Here is a 20027-nt window from a genome sequence, read left to right on the forward strand (position 1 = left end):
TATGTTTACTTTTTAGCACGTTTGTAATTATAATTGTATTTACTGCAGCATAATCATTGAAGTCATTGAGTCATTGAGTAATTGCAAAATGAATCCCAGTCAGGTATAACGTCCAGTACTTTTAATCATTTTAATATTTTAATACACTACTATAATACTCATTTAATTGCCTAACCCTGTCTTGCTGAGAACTTGTTTTTATGCATTTAATGTCTGAGAACCTTCAAGAGAGGTAGCACCTGTTCTTGGTAAGATAAAGGAGTTACTGACTGCATGCCAAGTCACGATAAGCCAAAACACATTGAAGGTAATGGGAATGTGAATCCGGAGTGACTGGAATTGTTTCTGAACACAATAGGATTGTAACAGTAATGGCAATTTCAGAAAAACAATTCTGCTGTAACTAATTATAATTGAATGAGGTTGCATGCCTAGGCAATATGGCCGCCTGGTTTGCATACTGCTGCTGGGAGAGTTTTCATGGGTGTGTCTGATCGAATCCTTCTATATCTATGGTGTCTAGCCACTGTAACACATAGGCAATGCAGGGCTTGCCATTGCACACACACACACAATACAACGACACAAAACACACCAGACAAGAACACCATAATGGCACATGTACACAACAGCACATCACAAAAAAAAAATACTATGGGACTGATTGGGCGCAACCCGGGGTTAATCAATCAAATGACGCTAATAGCAGTGTTTGTGATTTACTAGTGCAGCATGCGCGTTCTTTAAGGGTAACAGCAGAACTGTCACAAGGCAAAGAAAAGTCAGAGGGAAAATATAAAAGGACAATTGAATAATTATTTAGCACGTGTATTGTATCTGACTTCATTATAATTGTGCCATATAATGTACTCTCACAGGGAAAACATTGAGCCAAGACAAAGAGGTGCATTTGCACTGCTTCACTTGAGTTTAGAAAACCAGCTCTTATTAGTATTATTATTATTAGTATTATTATTATTATTATTAGTAGTAGTAGTAGTATCAATAGCAGCTAAATCCCAGTTGCTTGAATGTACAATATGTAAATCTTTTTCATAATCGTGGTAGAAAGACACAGTGGTCAATAAGGCATGATAAAAGGCACACGACTGTAATATTTACCAGATGTCACTCGCGCATTTCCTCCAAAAGAACTGTGTTTTTCCGACAAATACTTGACCCTCTTTCGGCATGTTCCGTTTCTTCGGCAATGATTTTGGCAAATAAAGCAAAAGAACACGGACAACAGCACATCATGTAAAGTATTCTCCATGTTGGGCATGATGGAAAAGGGTTTTTTCCAGGGAGAACTTCTGCTCTAGTAATCAGCGAGAGAGCCGAGTGCGTTTGGAAAGTGCAATGTGAAACCAATAGAACTCTAGTCTGGATGAAGCTGCAAGTGAACCAAACAAGCAAATCTCAATGCACTTTAAAAGCAAAGCAAGTTTCGCTTGAATTTTTCTGCTGTGAAACGAAACAAAGCAAACCTGAAAAAAATTAGCCTGTTTGCAAGCGAACCACGATTCGCCTCACTTGAAAGTGAACTGGGTGTGAAAGTGCCCTTATTTAACAATCATAGCAGACCAACTGAGAACAGATTCTGAATTACAGTGGTGACCCTGGGAAAAACAGATAAGGAGACTTCTCAAGGTTCTAGAGAATTGATCTAGGACACTGAGGTTAGTGAACCCCAGTGCATCACACCCAACTGGAGGGACCATTAAAAAAGACAAACCATCTACCAAACTAAAACTGTGGATCTCAAGCCTGCCCTTAGAAACGTTTAGGAAAACCATAGCAAAGTAATAAAGCCTAGCGAAAGCGCTGTGAAGCGTAGGCAAGCTTGGGAAAGAATAGTGAGACCTGAATGGCCTCCTCTTGTTTGTGATCTTTTTATAACTACAGCTGCAGTGCTGCACTGCGCACTCTGATGCTCTTTTGTTATTTACTCAGCTGAATCAGTAAACACCGAGTCCTTGACTGCGAGTGACCAACAGAGGAGTTGAACAAGTTAGGAAATTCCCACAGAACACAACATGTGTCTGATCCTACCAGACGAGACCACCGCAGAGCCTTCAAATGAGACTCTGCTTATCTGGAGGAAGTCTGCATCCGCTGTGCTATAAAAGGCAGGACTGGCAGAAGGACAGACAGAGGCTCTGCATGTCTCACTCAGCTGTGGTGCAAGATGGCAAAAGTTCTTCTCATATCGGTTCTGCTCGTTTTCATGACTTGGTGTGGCACGCATGGCAATGAAGGTAAGATACTGCACAAACCAAACTTAGGTGCTGTAGAATATAGGTGCTCTAAAATACACAAACCAGCACACACGCACACACGCACACACACACACACACGCATGCACACACACAGACGTATTTTCTTTATATAGACCATGGTAAAATGACAGCACTGTAGAAAAGCATAGGCAAGCATACTAGTTTACAAACATATATAGCCAAGCAGACTAACTACAGCAAATCAGCCATACCTTCAGAAACCCTTAATCATAGATAATGAGGTAACTCAAGTCCAAATGTGTTGGCTAGAGCCTTCACGTTAGACGACAGCTGGAGTAAGCGCTTAGTACAGCATGGGAAGGTAAGAACTGATTTAGATACTTCCTGTAGTTGTCCTGTTGTTGTGTCTTGAGGATAAAAAATATTAAGACAACGTGTAAAAGCAAGCGGCGTCCATTTCACCAGCCAGCAATACAAAATTAAACTTGATTCATACTAGCTGTTCACAAGATAGAGCTGCTCGTACAGCTATACAGACACTGTGACTGATCCAGCCTGTGTTACACACATCTGTGGTTGAAAATTGTTATGATAGCCGTATTGGACCAGAGATGAAAAATAAGAATCAATGTTAAAATAAAGTGTGTCATTTATTTACAGTAGCGTGCAGATTTATTCAAACACCCCATTGCTTCTGTAGTTTTGATTTGTTATGCATATGAAATCAAACCACTGGAACTGGAAATCTAGGTAATTAGTGATTATCTAATTTAATTGATGACTTTAAAAGGCCACCTTTGCAAATCATTTAAAATAGTAAGAGAAAAGGAACACATAGTCACACATGGTAAAATGCAGGAGACTTTTTAGAAGTAGTTTATAATTAAAGCACAAAGTGGTCTAACATTTTCACACACTGGTGCCTATTCTTTCTATATCACTGATTACTGACAGAAAATTGAAATTCTCACCCCCAGAGGTTTTCATGCAGGTAGGTATACAAAGGATATAAATGACACATCTTGAGAAATCACTGCTGGATTTTAGATATTTCTGGTAAACCTGGCAGCTCCTGAACCCAGGTCAAAAGCACCTGGACACAAACTATATAAAAAGATAGATATATACAGTATATCTGAGTAAGGTGAAAGTATAACAACCTAAATCAACTAGACAAACATCTAAGGCTTAAGTCGATTATGATTATGGAAGTTATGGATTGAGTAATTACTAAATAACGTCCAGTACTTTTAATCATTTTAATATTTTAATACACTACTATAATACTCATTTAATTGCCTAACCCTGTCTTGCTGAGAACTTGTTTTTATGCATTTAATGTCTGAGAACCTTCAAGAGAGGTAGCACCTGTTCTTGGTAAGATAAAGGAGTTACTGACTGCATGCCAAGTCACGATAAGCCAAAACACACTGAAGGTAATGGGAATGTAAATCCGGAGAGATAACTGAAAGATCAGCACAACCCATTGCCGGCTGCTGCTTCTTCCCAGACAATCCATCATTATAGTGGGGTAGTGGGGGGGGGGGGTGACGCAACTAAGACAGAGAGTGGAGAGATAAAGAACAGAGCTAGCGAAACCGAGAGACTCAGACTTTGAAGAAAAAACACAGAGCTATCTGACCTTTTCCGAAGCTACCTACCGATTGAAGGACAGACGCCCGTCACCTGTGCTCCCGCCTAGAATCTGGGGTGATGTCCATTCTCAGTGTTAGACTTACTGCTTATATATTTGAATGCGGACTGACTGTCTTTGCTTTGCTTCCTTCTTTCTTCCTACACCATCGGCACCTATTCTGAAATCATTAAACGGTGCAGGCACCCTTTGTGGTCCCATAATCTTACAGAAGCTACTTTACGAACTACAATGTAAAACACACCTTCCCCCTTTTCCCAGGTGCGTTCTCCTTCCACATGGATGACGTAATCCGAATCGTGGAGGACCTGGAGCGTTTGAGCCCAGAGCTGGAGATCCTCGATGCTGTGGAGCTCCTACGCTCAGCGGGACACTATGACAGCGCGTACCTTCGACTCCTGCTGGGAGACGGGACGAGGAGCGACCGCAAGCCTGAGCCTTCAGAGCTGAGCCAGGATCAAACACACTTCATCAGCAGCCTCCTTCACCACGAGGTCTCGGGGGCCAGGGAGGGAGGGGTGGTCTTGACTCCAGATGGGACTTCGGTGGCTGTCGCCCCTCTTCTCGTTGGCATAGAGGCTGGGCTGAAACGGAAGAGGATCGCCCTTGAAAGCATAGACGTCCTGTACGCAGCGTCCCTGGCGAAACATTTAGGCTTGTCCTTCGTTGGTCACCACAGGAGGCAGAACAGCGAGCGTCTGGGGCCGGACGGCTGCTGGGATGACGTGAAGACGCCCCGGGTTTTTACCCTGATGGGGGACCCTTCTCCAGCCACCGACGCACTTATTAACGGAGCACTGGATGGCATGATTTTGGGGGACCAGCTTTCGAAAGAGGGCAAGCCCATCGTACTGAGTGCCCTGCTGAAGAGGTATTATCGGTACGGGGCTGAGGCAGCAGCAGGAAGCTCTCCCGGAGTGCAGAGTCATTTTAGACGAAGGAATTTCGCAGCGCTGGTCAGTATGCCAGTCCTGCAGGAGCAGACAGTGAAGTCCCTTATTCTGTACCGGGAGCTCAGCAGCCTGCCGCCCCTGGAAGACAATCTCATTGAGGGGATGGTAAGAGAAGGACTGCAGGACTTCCAGCAGAGGTACCTTGGTAAGTGAAGACCATTCTAAGCGCTTCCCTAAACTTTATTATTCTGCCTAACATTTACCATCATTCGCTTATGTATCACCATACCTTTACAATGGTATTTTTGGACTATATATTTGCAGTTTTATCATGATTTTTCTGTGGTTATACTATAAATTTACCATAGTTTACCCTGGGTTGCCTTGTTTATTAAAGAACTTTCCTATACCTCGCTATTCTTTACAATGATCCTCTATGCGTTACCATGCTCTCACTGTGCTTTATTACACTTTGCTATGCTTTTACTATAATAAACTTTTATAAGGGTTACTATTACTATCCAATAGCTTAGTTCTTCATACAAGACCGTGCGCCTATTTTGTGTAAAAGTGCAATCCCATTACATAAGCGCTTGCTCCTACTTGCGCGACCATGCTGTAGAAATCTTTGCAAACTCATAGCAAAGCACGAATTCATGCAACACACACACAACCAGGGAAGAATCGACTATCAGGAAAACGCAGATGATACACAGAGAGATATCTCTTGAACCTTGCAGACTGCCCCCCGGTGATCCCACGATGTATGTGGGGGGCTCAGCCATACCGGGGTACCCCCACAAACCTGACGCTGCCCCTGAGCTTCCTGTACATCCACCACACCTACCAGCCAGCCCAGCCCTGCACAACCTTCAGCCAGTGCGCTGCCGACATGAGGAGCATGCAGCGCTTCCACCAGGAGGACCGCGGCTGGGACGACATCGGATACAGGTCAGCAACCACCAGGGGGAGCCGTAGGGAGAGCGTTTGTGTTGGTTCAGGTCTTCACTTTTCATTTGTAAGACATAGAGAATGTGGTACAGGGTGGCTAAGATACAAGCTGACATCCACTCCATAGAGGTCAGAGCAGCTAACTATACATACTGTATATTACTCGTTATTAAGGCTGCCACGTTTATATTTTTTTGTCAACATGTAAACTATCTGCAATAAACTAACGGCACCGTTTAAACGATGGGTGGGTCCTTTTCAAGAAATATGAAACTGGTAAATTAATATTTTAAAAAAACAAACAAAAAAAACAATAGCTCTCAATTGGGCATTATTACACAATATTTCACATTTATTATAATACTAAGCAGTACATAATACACTGTAAATTAGATACATACGGAAAAGTTAATTGCACGTTTTATAACACAAGTATCCCTATTGGCATTGTAAAAGACAAAATCTGTAAAAACATATTTTTTTGCAATGAATTGGAGTATATTGCAATTTGCCCCCAAAAAATAAATAAAATAAGAAAGTTAATAAACATTAATTTTAACCCACAGCAGTACTCTAAAGTTGCTACGTTCGAATACTGCAAATATTCGTTTTCGTTTCTTCACAGTAAATGTTATATTGTTTTATGCATTTTTTTTATTTTTATTATTTTTACCTGCAGCTTCGTGGCGGGTTCTGACGGCTACCTGTACGAGGGTCGCGGGTGGGAGTGGCAAGGTGCCCACACCAGAGGGCACAACTCCAAAGGCTACGGCGTGAGCTTCATCGGCGACTTCACCTCTGTCGCCCCGGACGCCTCCACGCTCGCCCTCGTCAGGGACAGCTTCACCAAGTGCGCGGTGCAGGGGGCGCGCCTCGTCCCCGACTTCACCGTGCACGGGCACCGGCAGGTCGTGAAGGGCACCTCCTGCCCCGGGGACGCGCTCTACTCCGACGTAATGACGTGGAAGCACTTCAAGGTACGAGCATTGAGAATACTTTATCTGCAAAATTATTTTTAAGTACCTGGAAACATGCTGAAAAATGCATACCATAGTTTTCTGTCTTGAAATTTGAAGTTTACTGACATGTGCTTGAAACAGTGATTATATGTGATATTTTAAAGAACTGCATTCAGGGTCATCCTTTCAGAAAAACACACACACAGAGACAGGCAGAGAGACTGAATCACACAGACACGCAGAGAGACTGAATCACACAGACACGCAGAGAGACTGAATCACACAGATACGCAGAGTGACTGAACCACACAGACACGCAGAGAGACTGAATCACACAGACACGCAGAGAGACTGAATCACACAGATACGCAGAGTGACTGAACCACACAGACACGCAGAGTGACTGAACCACACAGACACGCAGAGAGACTGAACCACACAGACACGCAGAGAGACTGAACCACACAGACACGCAGAGAGACTGAACCACACAGACACGCAGAGCGACTGAATCACACAGACACGCAGAGAGACTGAACCACACAGACACGCAGAGCGACTGAATCACACAGACACGCAGAGAGACTGAATCACACAGACACGCAGAGAGACTGAACCACACAGACACGCAGAGCGACTGAATCACAGATACGCAGAGACAGACTGACAGACAGACACACAGAGAGACTGAATCACACAGACACGCAGAGCGACTGAACCACACAGACACGCAGAGAGACTGAATCACACAGACACGCAGAGAGACTGAACCACACAGACACGCAGAGAGACTGAATCACACAGACACGCAGAGAGACTGAACCTCACAGACACGCAGAGAGACTGAACCACACAGACACGCAGAGCGACTGAACCACACAGACACGCAGAGAGACTGAACCACACAGACACGCAGAGCGACTGAATCACACAGACACGCAGAGAGACTGAACCACACAGACACGCAGAGCGACTGAACCACACAGACACGCAGAGCGACTGAATCACACAGACACGCAGAGAGACTGAACCACACAGACACGCAGAGAGACTGAACCACACAGACACGCAGAGAGACTGAACCACACAGACACGCAGAGCGACTGAATCACAGATACTCAGAGACAGACTGACAGACAGACACGCAGAGTGACTGAATCACACAGACACGCAGAGAGACTGAATCACACAGACACGCAGAGAGACTGAATCACACAGACACGCAGAGAGACTGAATCACACAGACACGCAGAGCGACTGAACCACACAGACACGCAGAGAGACTGAACCACACAGACACGCAGAGCGACTGAACCACACAGACACGCAGAGCGACTGAATCACACAGACACGCAGAGAGACTGAACCACACAGACACGCAGAGAGACTGAACCACACAGACACGCAGAGAGACTGAACCACACAGACACGCAGAGCGACTGAATCACAGATACGCAGAGACAGACTGACAGACAGACACGCAGAGTGACTGAATCACACAGACACGCAGAGAGACTGAATCACACAGACACGCAGAGAGACTGAATCACACAGACACGCAGAGAGACTGAATCACACAGACACGCAGAGCGACTGAACCACACAGACACGCAGAGAGACTGAACCACACAGACACGCAGAGACAGACTGACAGACAGACACACAGAGAGAGGTATGACACAGGCCCGGTTTTTGGGATGGAACCGCATAACAGTCTCGCGTTTTGATTGGTCCATGTCTGTCACATGAATATGTCGTCACACGAGTGGAAAAGCGTGCAGGCATTTTAACATTGTGATCAGAGAGAGAGAGAGTGATCTGCTTTCCACAACCTTACCATTAAAATATAATGTGGTATTACACTGTACTGATATTACAAACTATGAGGAATTACTTTATATAAATTATCATGTTATGCACGAATGTAAGAATTGGCTTTCTGTGGTGGTGTACTTTTTTCTTTCAAGTAGCATATATCTATAATCGTTTTTGCGATATATTTTAATATAAAACATATACGCTATTGCAGTTTTGTTACAGGATACATTAGTTTATCTGTAATGTAATCACAGTTTTAAATATAGACTGCCCCTGTTTTCATTTACGTCCCAAATTCTGGGCCGCTTTGCTTTTCAGATAATGTCCCAAATTCTGGGCCGCCTTGGTTTTTAGATAACGTCCCAAATTCTGGGCCGCCTTGGTTTTTAGATAACGTCCCAAATTCTGGGCAGCCTTGGTTTTTAGATAACGTCCCAAATTCTGGGCAGCCTTGGTTTTTAGATAACATCCCAAATTCTGGGCCGCTTTGCATTTCCGAATTCAGCCCAGTTTTGGGGAATCAGCTGACAGCCGAGTTTCTAAGTCATGCATGCACAGTTTACCATAAACTGGATCGTGAATTCATTTGAGAGTAACCCTTAGTACATTAATCAAAGTTCATGTATTTTTTACTCTCCCCAGAAATCTTTTTTTTTTTTTTTTTTTTTTTTTAATGAAAAAAACAAAAATGTAAATGTTAAACGTATTTCTTATTACATGAAGAAACTACATTGCACTGAAATAGATACATGAAAATTAATTTAAGCAGTCGTTTTCCTTTATTAAAGGCTAATATTAAAACACATTTTTGGGAAGGAACATGGTATTCCGGAAAAAGGACATCTCGTTTTCTTATGTAACGTCCATCAATATATTGTAGTGTTTCAGGTTCTTTTTGGACAGAAATGAGACTGCAACTGTGAGTAGATGAAGGCCGTTTATTTTGACAATAATTAAATAATAACAAAAAAGGTGTGGTGGTTCACCCAAAAACTCATGTCATGACGAAAAAATTCACTTTGCCAAGCCGTCCTGGCATTTGAACCATGAAAATGGTGACTCCTTGTGCGGGGCCCCATGGGGCCCCAACACAAAAAAGAAATCAAGTTCCTAACCCCCACAGAACCCGAGATACGCCCTGTCAAAAATGTCCAAAAACTACCCTTTTCGGGGTCATATCTCCATGACCCTGGGGACTAGAAACCGGGTTGAACTTCCTAGGGTCATGTTTGGGGGCCCTCTTTCACAGGGAGCCACCCGTTTTCAAATGCTACATTTTCAACAAATTTTCACATTTTCAGCATGATGGCATGTCAAGGTTGCATTTCCAATAGCTTTTGAGCTCCAGGTTGGCAAAAAAAGTCTAAACTGGTGTCCTTTCTAGCTGGGGACACGTCGCTTGGAGGGATCGACAGGGGCCCCGAGGTGGACCTCCATACCGATTTTCAAGTCTTGGGGACCCCCGGAACCCGAGATACAGCACCCTGAAAAATGTCTATGGGAAATCCCATTATAAAACACCTTTGGGGCAACGCCCACCATCTGGCGGTGGGGTGACGTTTGAACCCGTGGCTGATGTCTTTCTTTAGCTAAGACTCTTGTGCACGCAAAGAATCTCCTTCTGAGTTTGTTGGCCCAGGGGTCGAGGAGATACGGGTACGATAAGAGACCACCCCCTTCCCTATGGCAAATTCCATTATAAAAACACCATCGGGGTAAGGCTCAGCTAATGGCGGTCGTGGGTCTTACGAACTCGAAGGAACCCATTTTCTTTAGCTAAGATTGTTGTGCATCTAAAAAGAGTACAGAAGCACCAATTTAAGTCCATTCCAAGTGTTTTGTGATCACAGTATCAGCCTGAGTGTATCAGAGCACAGTTTTGCACCAAAAGCGAGGGGAGGCGAAAAAAAGGTATTGGCATTTTGCTTTATATGCAGAAACGGGCAACTACAAGAGGGTGTCAAACAAGCTGTGAATGTCCCAGGAGGCTACAGAGTACCTCTGAGTATGAATCCAGATGCTCGCAGTACCTGTTCTTAGATGTATGAAACCACTGTATCGCTGTATAACTGTATACCCTATAAATATCACTTTTTATTGTGTATTTGAGTAACACAACCAATTACAAACTTCATTTGAATTGCTGTGCTATCAGAATATCAGTGTATAACTTTGCTGGGTATTGCAGAGTATGCTGGGTATCAAAAAGCCTTCAAACTTTTACAAAAGGCCGTCAAAGTTACAAAAAAATAGGTGTGCTCCTAACCCAATACTTGTCTTTTTAATTCTGTGCATACAAATACTTGTAGTTAAAAGTTTTAAGCTTACTGTTTGTTGTTCTGTCCTAAACCAGCAGTTTGTCACCCAAATTTATTAAATAAACGGGGGGGGGGGGGGGGGATCTCATCAGATTATTCTCCATTTTATTGTAACTGAGGTACCATTCAGTTGAGCGAAAATTGTAAAGGGGTACTCGAGCTGAAACCTCCAGATAGAAGGGGTACAGTTTCAAAAAAAGGCTGAAAACCCCTGACCTACAGTATAAATGATCAGGAATAGATAAGGGAAATGCTGACTAATACAATACAATAGGATTTATTTGAAGTTGTTGAAGGGCACTGGTCACTTAAACCCAGAAGTTCTGATAAACCCCTACACCTCACTATATATTGATGGACATTACATAAGCAAATGAGATGACCTTTTTTTTTTTTGGTATACCTTTTTTTTGTTCCTAAATGTTTTCTGAGGAGAGTAAAAAATACATTAACTTTGATTCATGTACTCTTAAATGAATTAACGGTCCAGTTTATGGTAAACTGTGCATGCATGACTTAGAAACTCGGCTGTCAGCTAAGCAGAATATCTCAAAAACTGGCCTGAATTCGAAAATGTAGAATTCGGAACGTTATCTGAAAACCAGAGCAGCCCAGAAATTGGGATGTTATCAAAGCGGCCCAGAATTTGGGACGTTATCTAAAAACCAAAGCGGCCCAGAATTTGGGACGTTATCTAAAAACCAAAGCGGCCCAGAATTTGGGACGTTATCTAAAAACCAAAGCGGCCCAGAATTTGGGATGTTATCTGCAAACCAAATCGGCCCAGAATTTGGGACATTATCTGAAAAGTAAAGCGGCCCTGAATTTGCGACGTAAATGAAAACAGGGGCAGTCTATATGTAAAACTGTGATTAGATTAGAGATAAACTAATGTATCCTGTAACAAAACTGCAATAGCGTATATATGTTTTATATTAAAATATATCGCAAAAACGATTATAGATATATGCTAGAAAAAAGTACATCACCACAGAAAGCCAATTCTACTTTCTTGCATAACATGATAATTTATATAAAATAATTCCTCATAGTTTGTTATATCAGTACAGTGTAATACCACATTATATTTTAATGGTAAGGTTGTGGAAAGCAGATCACTCTATCTGATCACAATGTTAAAAATGCCTGCACGCTTTTCCACTCGTGTGACGACGTATTCATGTGACAGACATGGACCAATCAAAACGCGAGACTGTTATGCGGTTCCATCCCAAAAACCGGGCCTGTGTCATACCTCCACAGAGAGACTGAACCACACAGACACGCAGAGAGACTGAATCACACAGACATGCAGAGACAGACTGACAGACAGACACGCAGAGTGACTGAACCACACAGACACGCAGAGGCAGACTGACAGACAGACACGCAGAGCGACTGAATCACACAGACACGCAGAGAGACTGAATCACACAGACACGCAGAGACAGACTGACAGACAGACACGCAGAGAGACTGAATCACACAGACACGCAGAGAGACTGAATCACACAGACACGCAGAGAGACTGAATCACACAGACATGCAGAGACAGACTGACAGACAGACACGCAGAGTGACTGAACCACACAGACACGCAGAGACAGACTGACAGACAGACACGCAGAGCGACTGAATCACACAGACACGCAGAGAGACTGAATCACACAGACACGCAGAGACAGACTGACAGACAGACACGCAGAGCGACTGAATCACACAGACACGCAGAGAGACTGAATCACACAGACACGCAGAGAGACTGAACCACACAGACACGCAGAGAGACTGAATCACACAGACACGCAGAGAGACTGAACCACACAGACACGCAGAGAGACTGAACCACACAGACACGCAGAGAGACTTAATCACACAGACACGCAGAGAGACTGAATCACACAGACACGCAGAGACAGACTGACAGACAGACACGCAGAGAGACTGAATCACACAGACACGCAGAGAGACTGAACCACACAGACACGCAGAAAGACTGAATCACACAGACACGCAGAGCGACTGAACCACACAGACACGCAGAGCGACTGAATCACACAGACACGCAGAGACAGACTGACAGAGACACACAGAGAGACTGAATCACACAGACACGCAGAGACAGACTGACAGACAGACACACAGAGAGACTGAATCACACAGACACGCAGAGAGACTGAATCACACAGACACGCAGAGAGACTGAACCACACAGACACGCAGAGACAGACTGACAGACAGACACACAGAGTGACTGAATCACACAGACACGCAGAGACAGACTGACAGACAGACACAAGAGAGACTGAATCACACAGACACGCAGAGACTGAACCACACAGACACGCAGAGCGACTGAACCACACAGACACGGCAGAGAGACTGAATCACACAGACACGCAGAGAGACTGAACCACACAGACACGCAGAGAGACTGAATCACACAGACACGCAGAGACAGACTGACAGACAGACACACAGAGAGACTGAATCACACAGACACGCAGAGAGACTGAATCACACAGACACGCAGAGAGACTGAACCACACAGACACGCAGAGACAGACTGACAGACAGACACACAGAGTGACTGAATCACACAGACACGCAGAGACAGACTGACAGACAGACACAAGAGAGACTGAATCACACAGACACGCAGAGACTGAACCACACAGACACGCAGAGCGACTGAACCACACAGACACGGCAGAGAGACTGAATCACACAGACACGCAGAGAGACTGAACCACACAGACACGCAGAGAGACTGAATCACACAGACACGCAGAGACAGACTGACAGACAGACACAGAGAGACTGAATCACACAGACACGCAGAGACACTGAATCACACAGACACGCAGAGAGACTGAATCACACAGACATGCAGAGACAGACTGACAGACAGACACGCAGAGCGACTGAACCACACAGACACGCAGAGCGACTGAACCACACAGACACGCAGAGAGACTGAACCACACAGACACGCAGAGACAGACTGACAGACAGACACGCAGAGAGACTGAACCACACAGACACGCAGAGACAGACTGACAGACAGACACGCAGAGAGACTGAACCACACAGACACGCAGAGAGACTGAACCACACAGACACGCAGAGAGACTGAATCACACAGACACGCAGAGACAGACTGACAGACAGACACGCAGAGAGACTGAACCACACAGACACGCAGAGACTGAATCACACAGACACGCAGAGACAGACTGACAGACAGACACACAGAGACTGAATCACACAGACACGCAGAGACAGACTGACAGACAGACACACAGAGAGACTGAATCACACAGACACGCAGAGACAGACTGACAGACAGACACACACACACTAAATCTCATTTTCAAATTTATGGTACCTTTTCTTTAGATCAGGGGTGTCAAACTCCAGCCCTCGAGGGCCGCAGGGTCTTCTGGTTTTCATTACAACTCAAGCTCTCAATTAACATAATTGACCTAATAATTTGTTGAATTTGACATATTTAATATTTTTCAAGGTCTCTTACAGTTGATGGTTTTAAAAATGCTCTTGATTCAAGGTACACTACCTATGAAACATTTTGAAGCCTGGAGAGAAGTGTTAAATGTGTCCAATTAATCAAATAATTAGACCAATTAAGTAACTGAGAGCTTGGGTGGAACGAAAGCCAGAAGACACTGCGGCCCCCTCTCCAGGAGCTGAGTTTGACACCCGTGCTTTAGAGCATAGATTTATAAATATTGTACCTGAGCATAAGCAATGTATGTACCTGCCACCAGGGGGTCCACAGAATTAATTGTAGAGGGCGGAGGGGCAAGGTGTTTAAAGGTTTTCGGGTAACATGATTTTGTATTGCATAATAATTCTTCTTAGCCTCATTTACATTAACAACTCAGACTTAAACGAAAATCCGATGAACACCAGTACTGTAAATGTGCCTCCATTAGGGTTGCCCCTAATTTTATTTAAATATAGATGCTCAGAAATAAATAAATAAATAAATAAATAAACAAACTAACTTTGCCCAGTGGAGCTTTGAGAGAGTAGCTCATACCCACACAGCAATGAGCAGTGGTGACTCTAGCCTTCATATTGACTCAGATTAGCAAATTCAGACTAATGAACGTCCAGAAATACAGAGTAACATTGTTTAAGCATTGTTTACTGAGACAGGTAAGGTTTAAAAATAACACCGATAGATTTTTTTGTTTTCTCAGTATTTATTATTTAAGACATGTAAAGTAAATTACTAACAATTAATTAAGATTGGGTCATTTTATATGCATTCTGAGACCCCAAAAAAGGTCAAATTTCAGGGTAATGCATTTTAACAAGACAAATATCTATTTACATATTTGTTCTTAACCATTTTTTTTTGTCTGAAAAATATGACTGCTTTGAATTTTGTTTTGTGAACTTCAGCAAAGACATCCCTAATTGGTTTTTGCATAAAAATCTTAATATATAAATTAGTCTGCTTTCTTTAGCCTTCTATGGCGTACAGAAAAAAAGTAATATGGTGACATTTCAATTTTATAGCTTTAAAACATTTCTTTACATCTATTCTTTGAAACAAAAAAAAAAATGCATGTCTTCTGCAAAATATTAAGATATAATGGATTATATGCAGTAAAAAGCACTCGTGAGTAAGTGTCAGTCAGCACAAGGATTTCCTACAAAAAATCTGTTTTCAGGAATTCAGAAATGCTCTCTGTATCTGTGTGCCTCACAGTTACTCTGTGTTTTAGAAGCAGTGTTAGCCCAATCAGTCCATCACTTTTGACCACTTTGTTACACTTACAGGCAGCACATTTCGTGTTGACATCGTAACAGGATTTCTGAGAACTGCTTGCTGTAGAGTGGTGTGTGATTTTTTTTTTTCAGTGTGTCTTTTTTTTTATATGATCGCTCGTTGTGATCACTTCAACTTCCTCAGCTGGTGCATGTGTGATCGAGGACTTTTTTCTAAACAGAATGAGGTTTAAAATCATTTGAAAGCAAACTTTCCTTTCACTCTGGGCGCTGGCATGCTATCAGAACTGCAGTAAATGGTACAAAATACAACACAAAACGTATGCAACGTACGCTCACGTGACCTTTCCTTAGCCCTACCTTAAATTAACATAATATTAATCTCAGGAGTCATTTACTCGCCAGCATCTGTGTTTTTGTCGTGTTTAACTGTATCTCCCTTTTTTAAATGACCCTGAGCACTGTTTGATGTGTTTTGGTTTCTGAATTAAAACAGAGAAACTGTTAATTGCAAGAAGTCACAAGAAAACACCGAAAGCCAGAAGCTCTATTGTGTGTGCGTGTGCGTGTGTATGTGTGTGCGTGCGTGCGTGTGTGTTTGCGTGCGTGCGTGTGTGTTTGCGTGCGTGCGTGTGTCTGTGTATAACTCGTCTCGACACTTAAGAGAGGGAGGATGTCTCTCGGAGATAGAGGTAGTCTGTCAGTTCTGGAAGTATTTGCCAATGATTGTGGCAATAATCATATAATTGCCCAAGGATTGTGGCAAATTGAGAAACGCTGTGAAACACAAAGAAGAACCGGAAACTCTGAATATTTAAAAACTTTTTGACCGGCACTTTTTGATTTGTTTAGGTGTGGTGGGTACGGGGTTAGGGTTAGGGAGAGCTGTGTGGTGGGTATGGGGTTAGGGTTAGAGCTGTGTGGTGGGTATGGGGTTAGGGTTAGGGAGAGCTGTGTGGTGGGTATGGGGTTGGGGTTAGGGTTAGGGTTAGAGCTGTGTGGTGGGTATGGGGTTAGGGTTAGGGTCAGAGCTGTGTGGTGGGTATGGGGTTAGGGTTAGGGTTAGAGCTGTGTGGTGGGTATGGGGTTAGGGTTAGAGCTATGTGGTGGGTATGGGGTTAGGGTTACTGTTAGGGAGAGCTGTGTGGTGAGTATGGGGTTGGGGTTAGGGTTAGGGAGAGCTGTGTGGTGGGTATGGGGTTAGGGTTAGGGAGAGCTGTGTGGTGGGTATGGGGTTAGGGTTAGGGTTAGAGCTGTGTGGTGGGTATGGGGTTAGGGAGAGCTGTGTGGTGGGTATGGGGTTAGGGTTAGGGAGAGCTGTGTGGTGGGTATGGGGTTGGGGTTAGGGTTAGGGTTAGAGCTGTGTGGTGGGTATGGGGTTAGGGTTAGGGTTAAAGCTGTGTGGTGGGTATGGGGTTAGGGAGAGCTGTGTGGTGGGTATGGGGTTAGGGTTAGGGAGAGCTGTGTGGTGGGTATGGGGTTGGGGTTAGGGTTAGGGTTAGAGCTGTGTGGTGGGTATGGGGTTAGGGTTAGGGTTAAAGCTGTGTGGTGGGTATGGGGTTAGGGAGAGCTGTGTGGTGGGTATGGGGTTAGGGTTAGAGCTGTGTGGTGGGTATGGGGTTAGGGTTAGGGTTAGAGCTGTGTGGTGGGTATGGGGTTAGGGTTAGGGTTAGGGAGAGACTGCAGGAAAGATAAACCACTGTGGGCCGTGGTAACACCAAAATAGTTTTCAGTGTGTCGCCCCCCTTAAAAAGCTTTCCATTACAGGTCTCAGCAGTGTGGAGTAGTGGTTAGGGCTCTGGACTCTGGACCGGAGGGTTGTGGGTTCAATCCCCAGTGGGGGACACTGCTGTTGTACCCTTGAGCAAGGTACTTTACCTAGATTGCTCCAGTAAAAATCCAACTGTATATATGGGTAATTGTATGTAAAATAATGTGATATCTGTATAATGTGAAATAATGTATAATGTGATATCTTGTAACAATTGTAAGTCGCCCTGGATAAGGGCGTCTGCTAATAAATAAATAATAATAATAATAATATAACCAGGCTCCCCATTAGTCAAAAACAGTCCTGCCGCTGACATCACAGATGCAGTTACAGTTCAGGGGCTGCAGAAGACAGAGCGCGAGAGACCCCCTAGTCACATGACCCACCTGGTTTCCCCAGTTCTGCCCAGCCGATGTTACACAGCTCCCCCCTAAGTTGCCTCAACAAAGTCCTGAAAACGACGGGTGGTCTGGGCTGGCGTTGGAGTCTCAGCTGTGCAGGTGACCCAGGGCTGTCCGTGCCCGCAGGCAGAGGGTTGTCAGCTCTCAAGGGAGGGGAGCCCCCTGGTAAGGGAGAGCTGGGTCCGGACTGGAGGGGAGGGGAACTTTCAGGCAAGGGGGAGGCCCCCACCCCCGGTACAGAGCAAGTCGGTCCCAAGGAAGTGCCAGCGGCAGTTGGGCGTACCAGAAACGATTCAGATCACTGTCTGCACGAGTTTATGAAAACCTTTTCATTTTCTTTATAGTAATTTGTGAATCTAAAACTGGGAATATAATGTCTGTCTTTTTATATCACTGCAATTTACTTCATGTGTTGGGAATTGGAGACCTTCTCTGTGGAAGTCCAGCACTTGGAAATCAGGTTGATTCACGCATTTGTTTTTTGGAGTTTTACTTTGAAGTGTACTTTTATGTAACTTCCTAGTTGGCTACTGAAACAGAAAAACAAAACGTGTAAGAAATACTTATAAAACCTGTCAAACAAATTGCTTTGGTTTAAAATAAAATAAATGTAATTGCTTTAAATTATCCTTTTTTTTTTTTTGAGATGAGCGGGGCGGGAATTCGTGGCTGGCGGTTGGGCTCCGGGAAATATTCCATGAGAATTTAAGCCCTGGTTGCAGTGCTGATCGTCAACTGGACCGCGAGCGTAGGGTTGAAACGCTCCACCAGGCCGTCACTCTGCGGGTGGAAGGGGGTCGTCCGCGTTTTGTGGATCCCCAGCAGCCGGCACATCTCCGAAAACACCTGGGATTCAATGTTCCACCCCAGGTCATTGTGGAGCTCCTGGGGCACCCCGAATCGTCTGAAGAACCCCTTCAGCAGTGCTTCAGACACTATCCCCGCTTCCTGGTCGGGCAGCGCGTAGGCTTCAGGCCACTTAATAAAGTAGTCGAGGGGAACCAGGACGAATCAGTTCCCCCTGTCCGAGCAGGGGGAGGGGGTGGAGACGGGCCAAGGATTTCGACCCCAATACTCTCCATTGGACCGCTGATGGGAAACTGATGGAGGGGGGCGTACGACCGATCCGAGGGTCCCTTGAGGGCTGTGCGGTTATCTCAGCACAGACTGCAGTAAAGATAAAGCAATGTGGGCCGTGGTTACACAAAAATAAAAGTGTGTACAACAATTAGGGGTCTTGCTCTCTCACCAGTCCCAAACCAAAAGAGAACGTTTTCAGCGAGTCGTCCCCCTTAAAAAACTTTTCCATAACAGGTCTCTCCCTATAACCAGGCTCCCCATTGATCCAAAACAGTCCTGCCGCTGACATCACAGACGCAGTTACAGTTCGGGGGCTGCAGCGAGAGCATGCAGGACCCCCAAGTTACCTGACCCACCTGGTTTCCCCAGTTCCGCCCAGCCGGCGTTACAGTATTATCACTTTCCGTTCAGGGGTATTATTACACAAGGTATTTTGTATGACGCACAGTAGTATTATTTTCGGCCTATCGATATATTACTGTAGAAATAATACATGCAATGTAATCCTGTGATGTCGATAGAATCACTGGACAACGGTGAACTATCAATCAAAAACGAATGAATGTCTATGTCAGCTGACAACTTGAGAACTCTGAGTGTAAGCAATTACCAGTGCATCACATAGCAACCGCCACGCCCACTTCCGGGTGTTTGAAAAAAAGTATTTTAGTCGTTTGTGAAGATCTTATATGTGATTACAGTATATTATATCATGCAGTGTCTGGTGGGGTGGGAGGGGGGGTCAGAAAGTGGAAGACACAATGGAGCATACAGGCCTATGAATGTCAGGGGGGTGGGGAGGGGGCTAGCTCCACGTGTGTCTTAAATTCCTGTTTAACTCTTTTTTTTTTGTATTTTATTTCACAGGAAGTCCAAGCACCAGAAAGAACTCCCTTTTGAATTAAAATAACAGGAGAAAAGTTCAGTCAAATAAAAAAAAAAATAACCAATTAAATGAAGATTCATGCAAGCAGCTGTGTGTTGTGTTTATTAAGTGTCATTTGAATGATAACGGCAGAAATACCAACAGAATACACAGCGTCAGATATAAATAAAGGGTATATGAACTTGAAAAACACGTCAAGGACTAAATGAATGGTTCTGTTCTCCAATGAGGACAACGGCACTTAACGGGTTAAGCAGAACCTTGTTTCACATCTATCCCCATTGCTAGGTCTTGT

The 20027-nt window shown here is 44.2% G+C and overlaps 1 protein-coding gene across 2 annotated transcripts; it reads left to right on the forward strand.

Moving 5' to 3' along the window:
- Positions 1–2076: 2076 nt before the first annotated feature.
- On the forward strand, positions 2077–19816 carry LOC131705043 (N-acetylmuramoyl-L-alanine amidase-like). 2 transcript variants are annotated; one of them, XM_059007076.1, is made up of 5 exons: positions 2077–2258; positions 4156–4992; positions 5528–5738; positions 6418–6715; positions 18413–19564. In XM_059007076.1, the coding sequence occupies exons 1-5, from the start codon at positions 2189–2191 to the stop codon at positions 18473–18475; spliced, it is 1479 nt and encodes a 492-aa protein (XP_058863059.1). In that variant the 5' UTR covers positions 2077–2188; the 3' UTR covers positions 18476–19564. The 2 variants fall into 2 exon arrangements, with proteins under 2 accessions (XP_058863059.1, XP_058863061.1); XM_059007078.1 differs by lacking the exon at positions 18413–19564 and adding an exon at positions 19714–19816 and having other exon boundaries at positions 2078–2258.
- The last annotated feature ends 211 nt before the right edge of the window (positions 19817–20027 follow it).

This window comes from Acipenser ruthenus, chromosome 34, assembly GCF_902713425.1.
Source record: "Acipenser ruthenus chromosome 34, fAciRut3.2 maternal haplotype, whole genome shotgun sequence".
Classification (NCBI taxonomy): Eukaryota; Metazoa; Chordata; class Actinopteri; order Acipenseriformes; family Acipenseridae; genus Acipenser; species Acipenser ruthenus.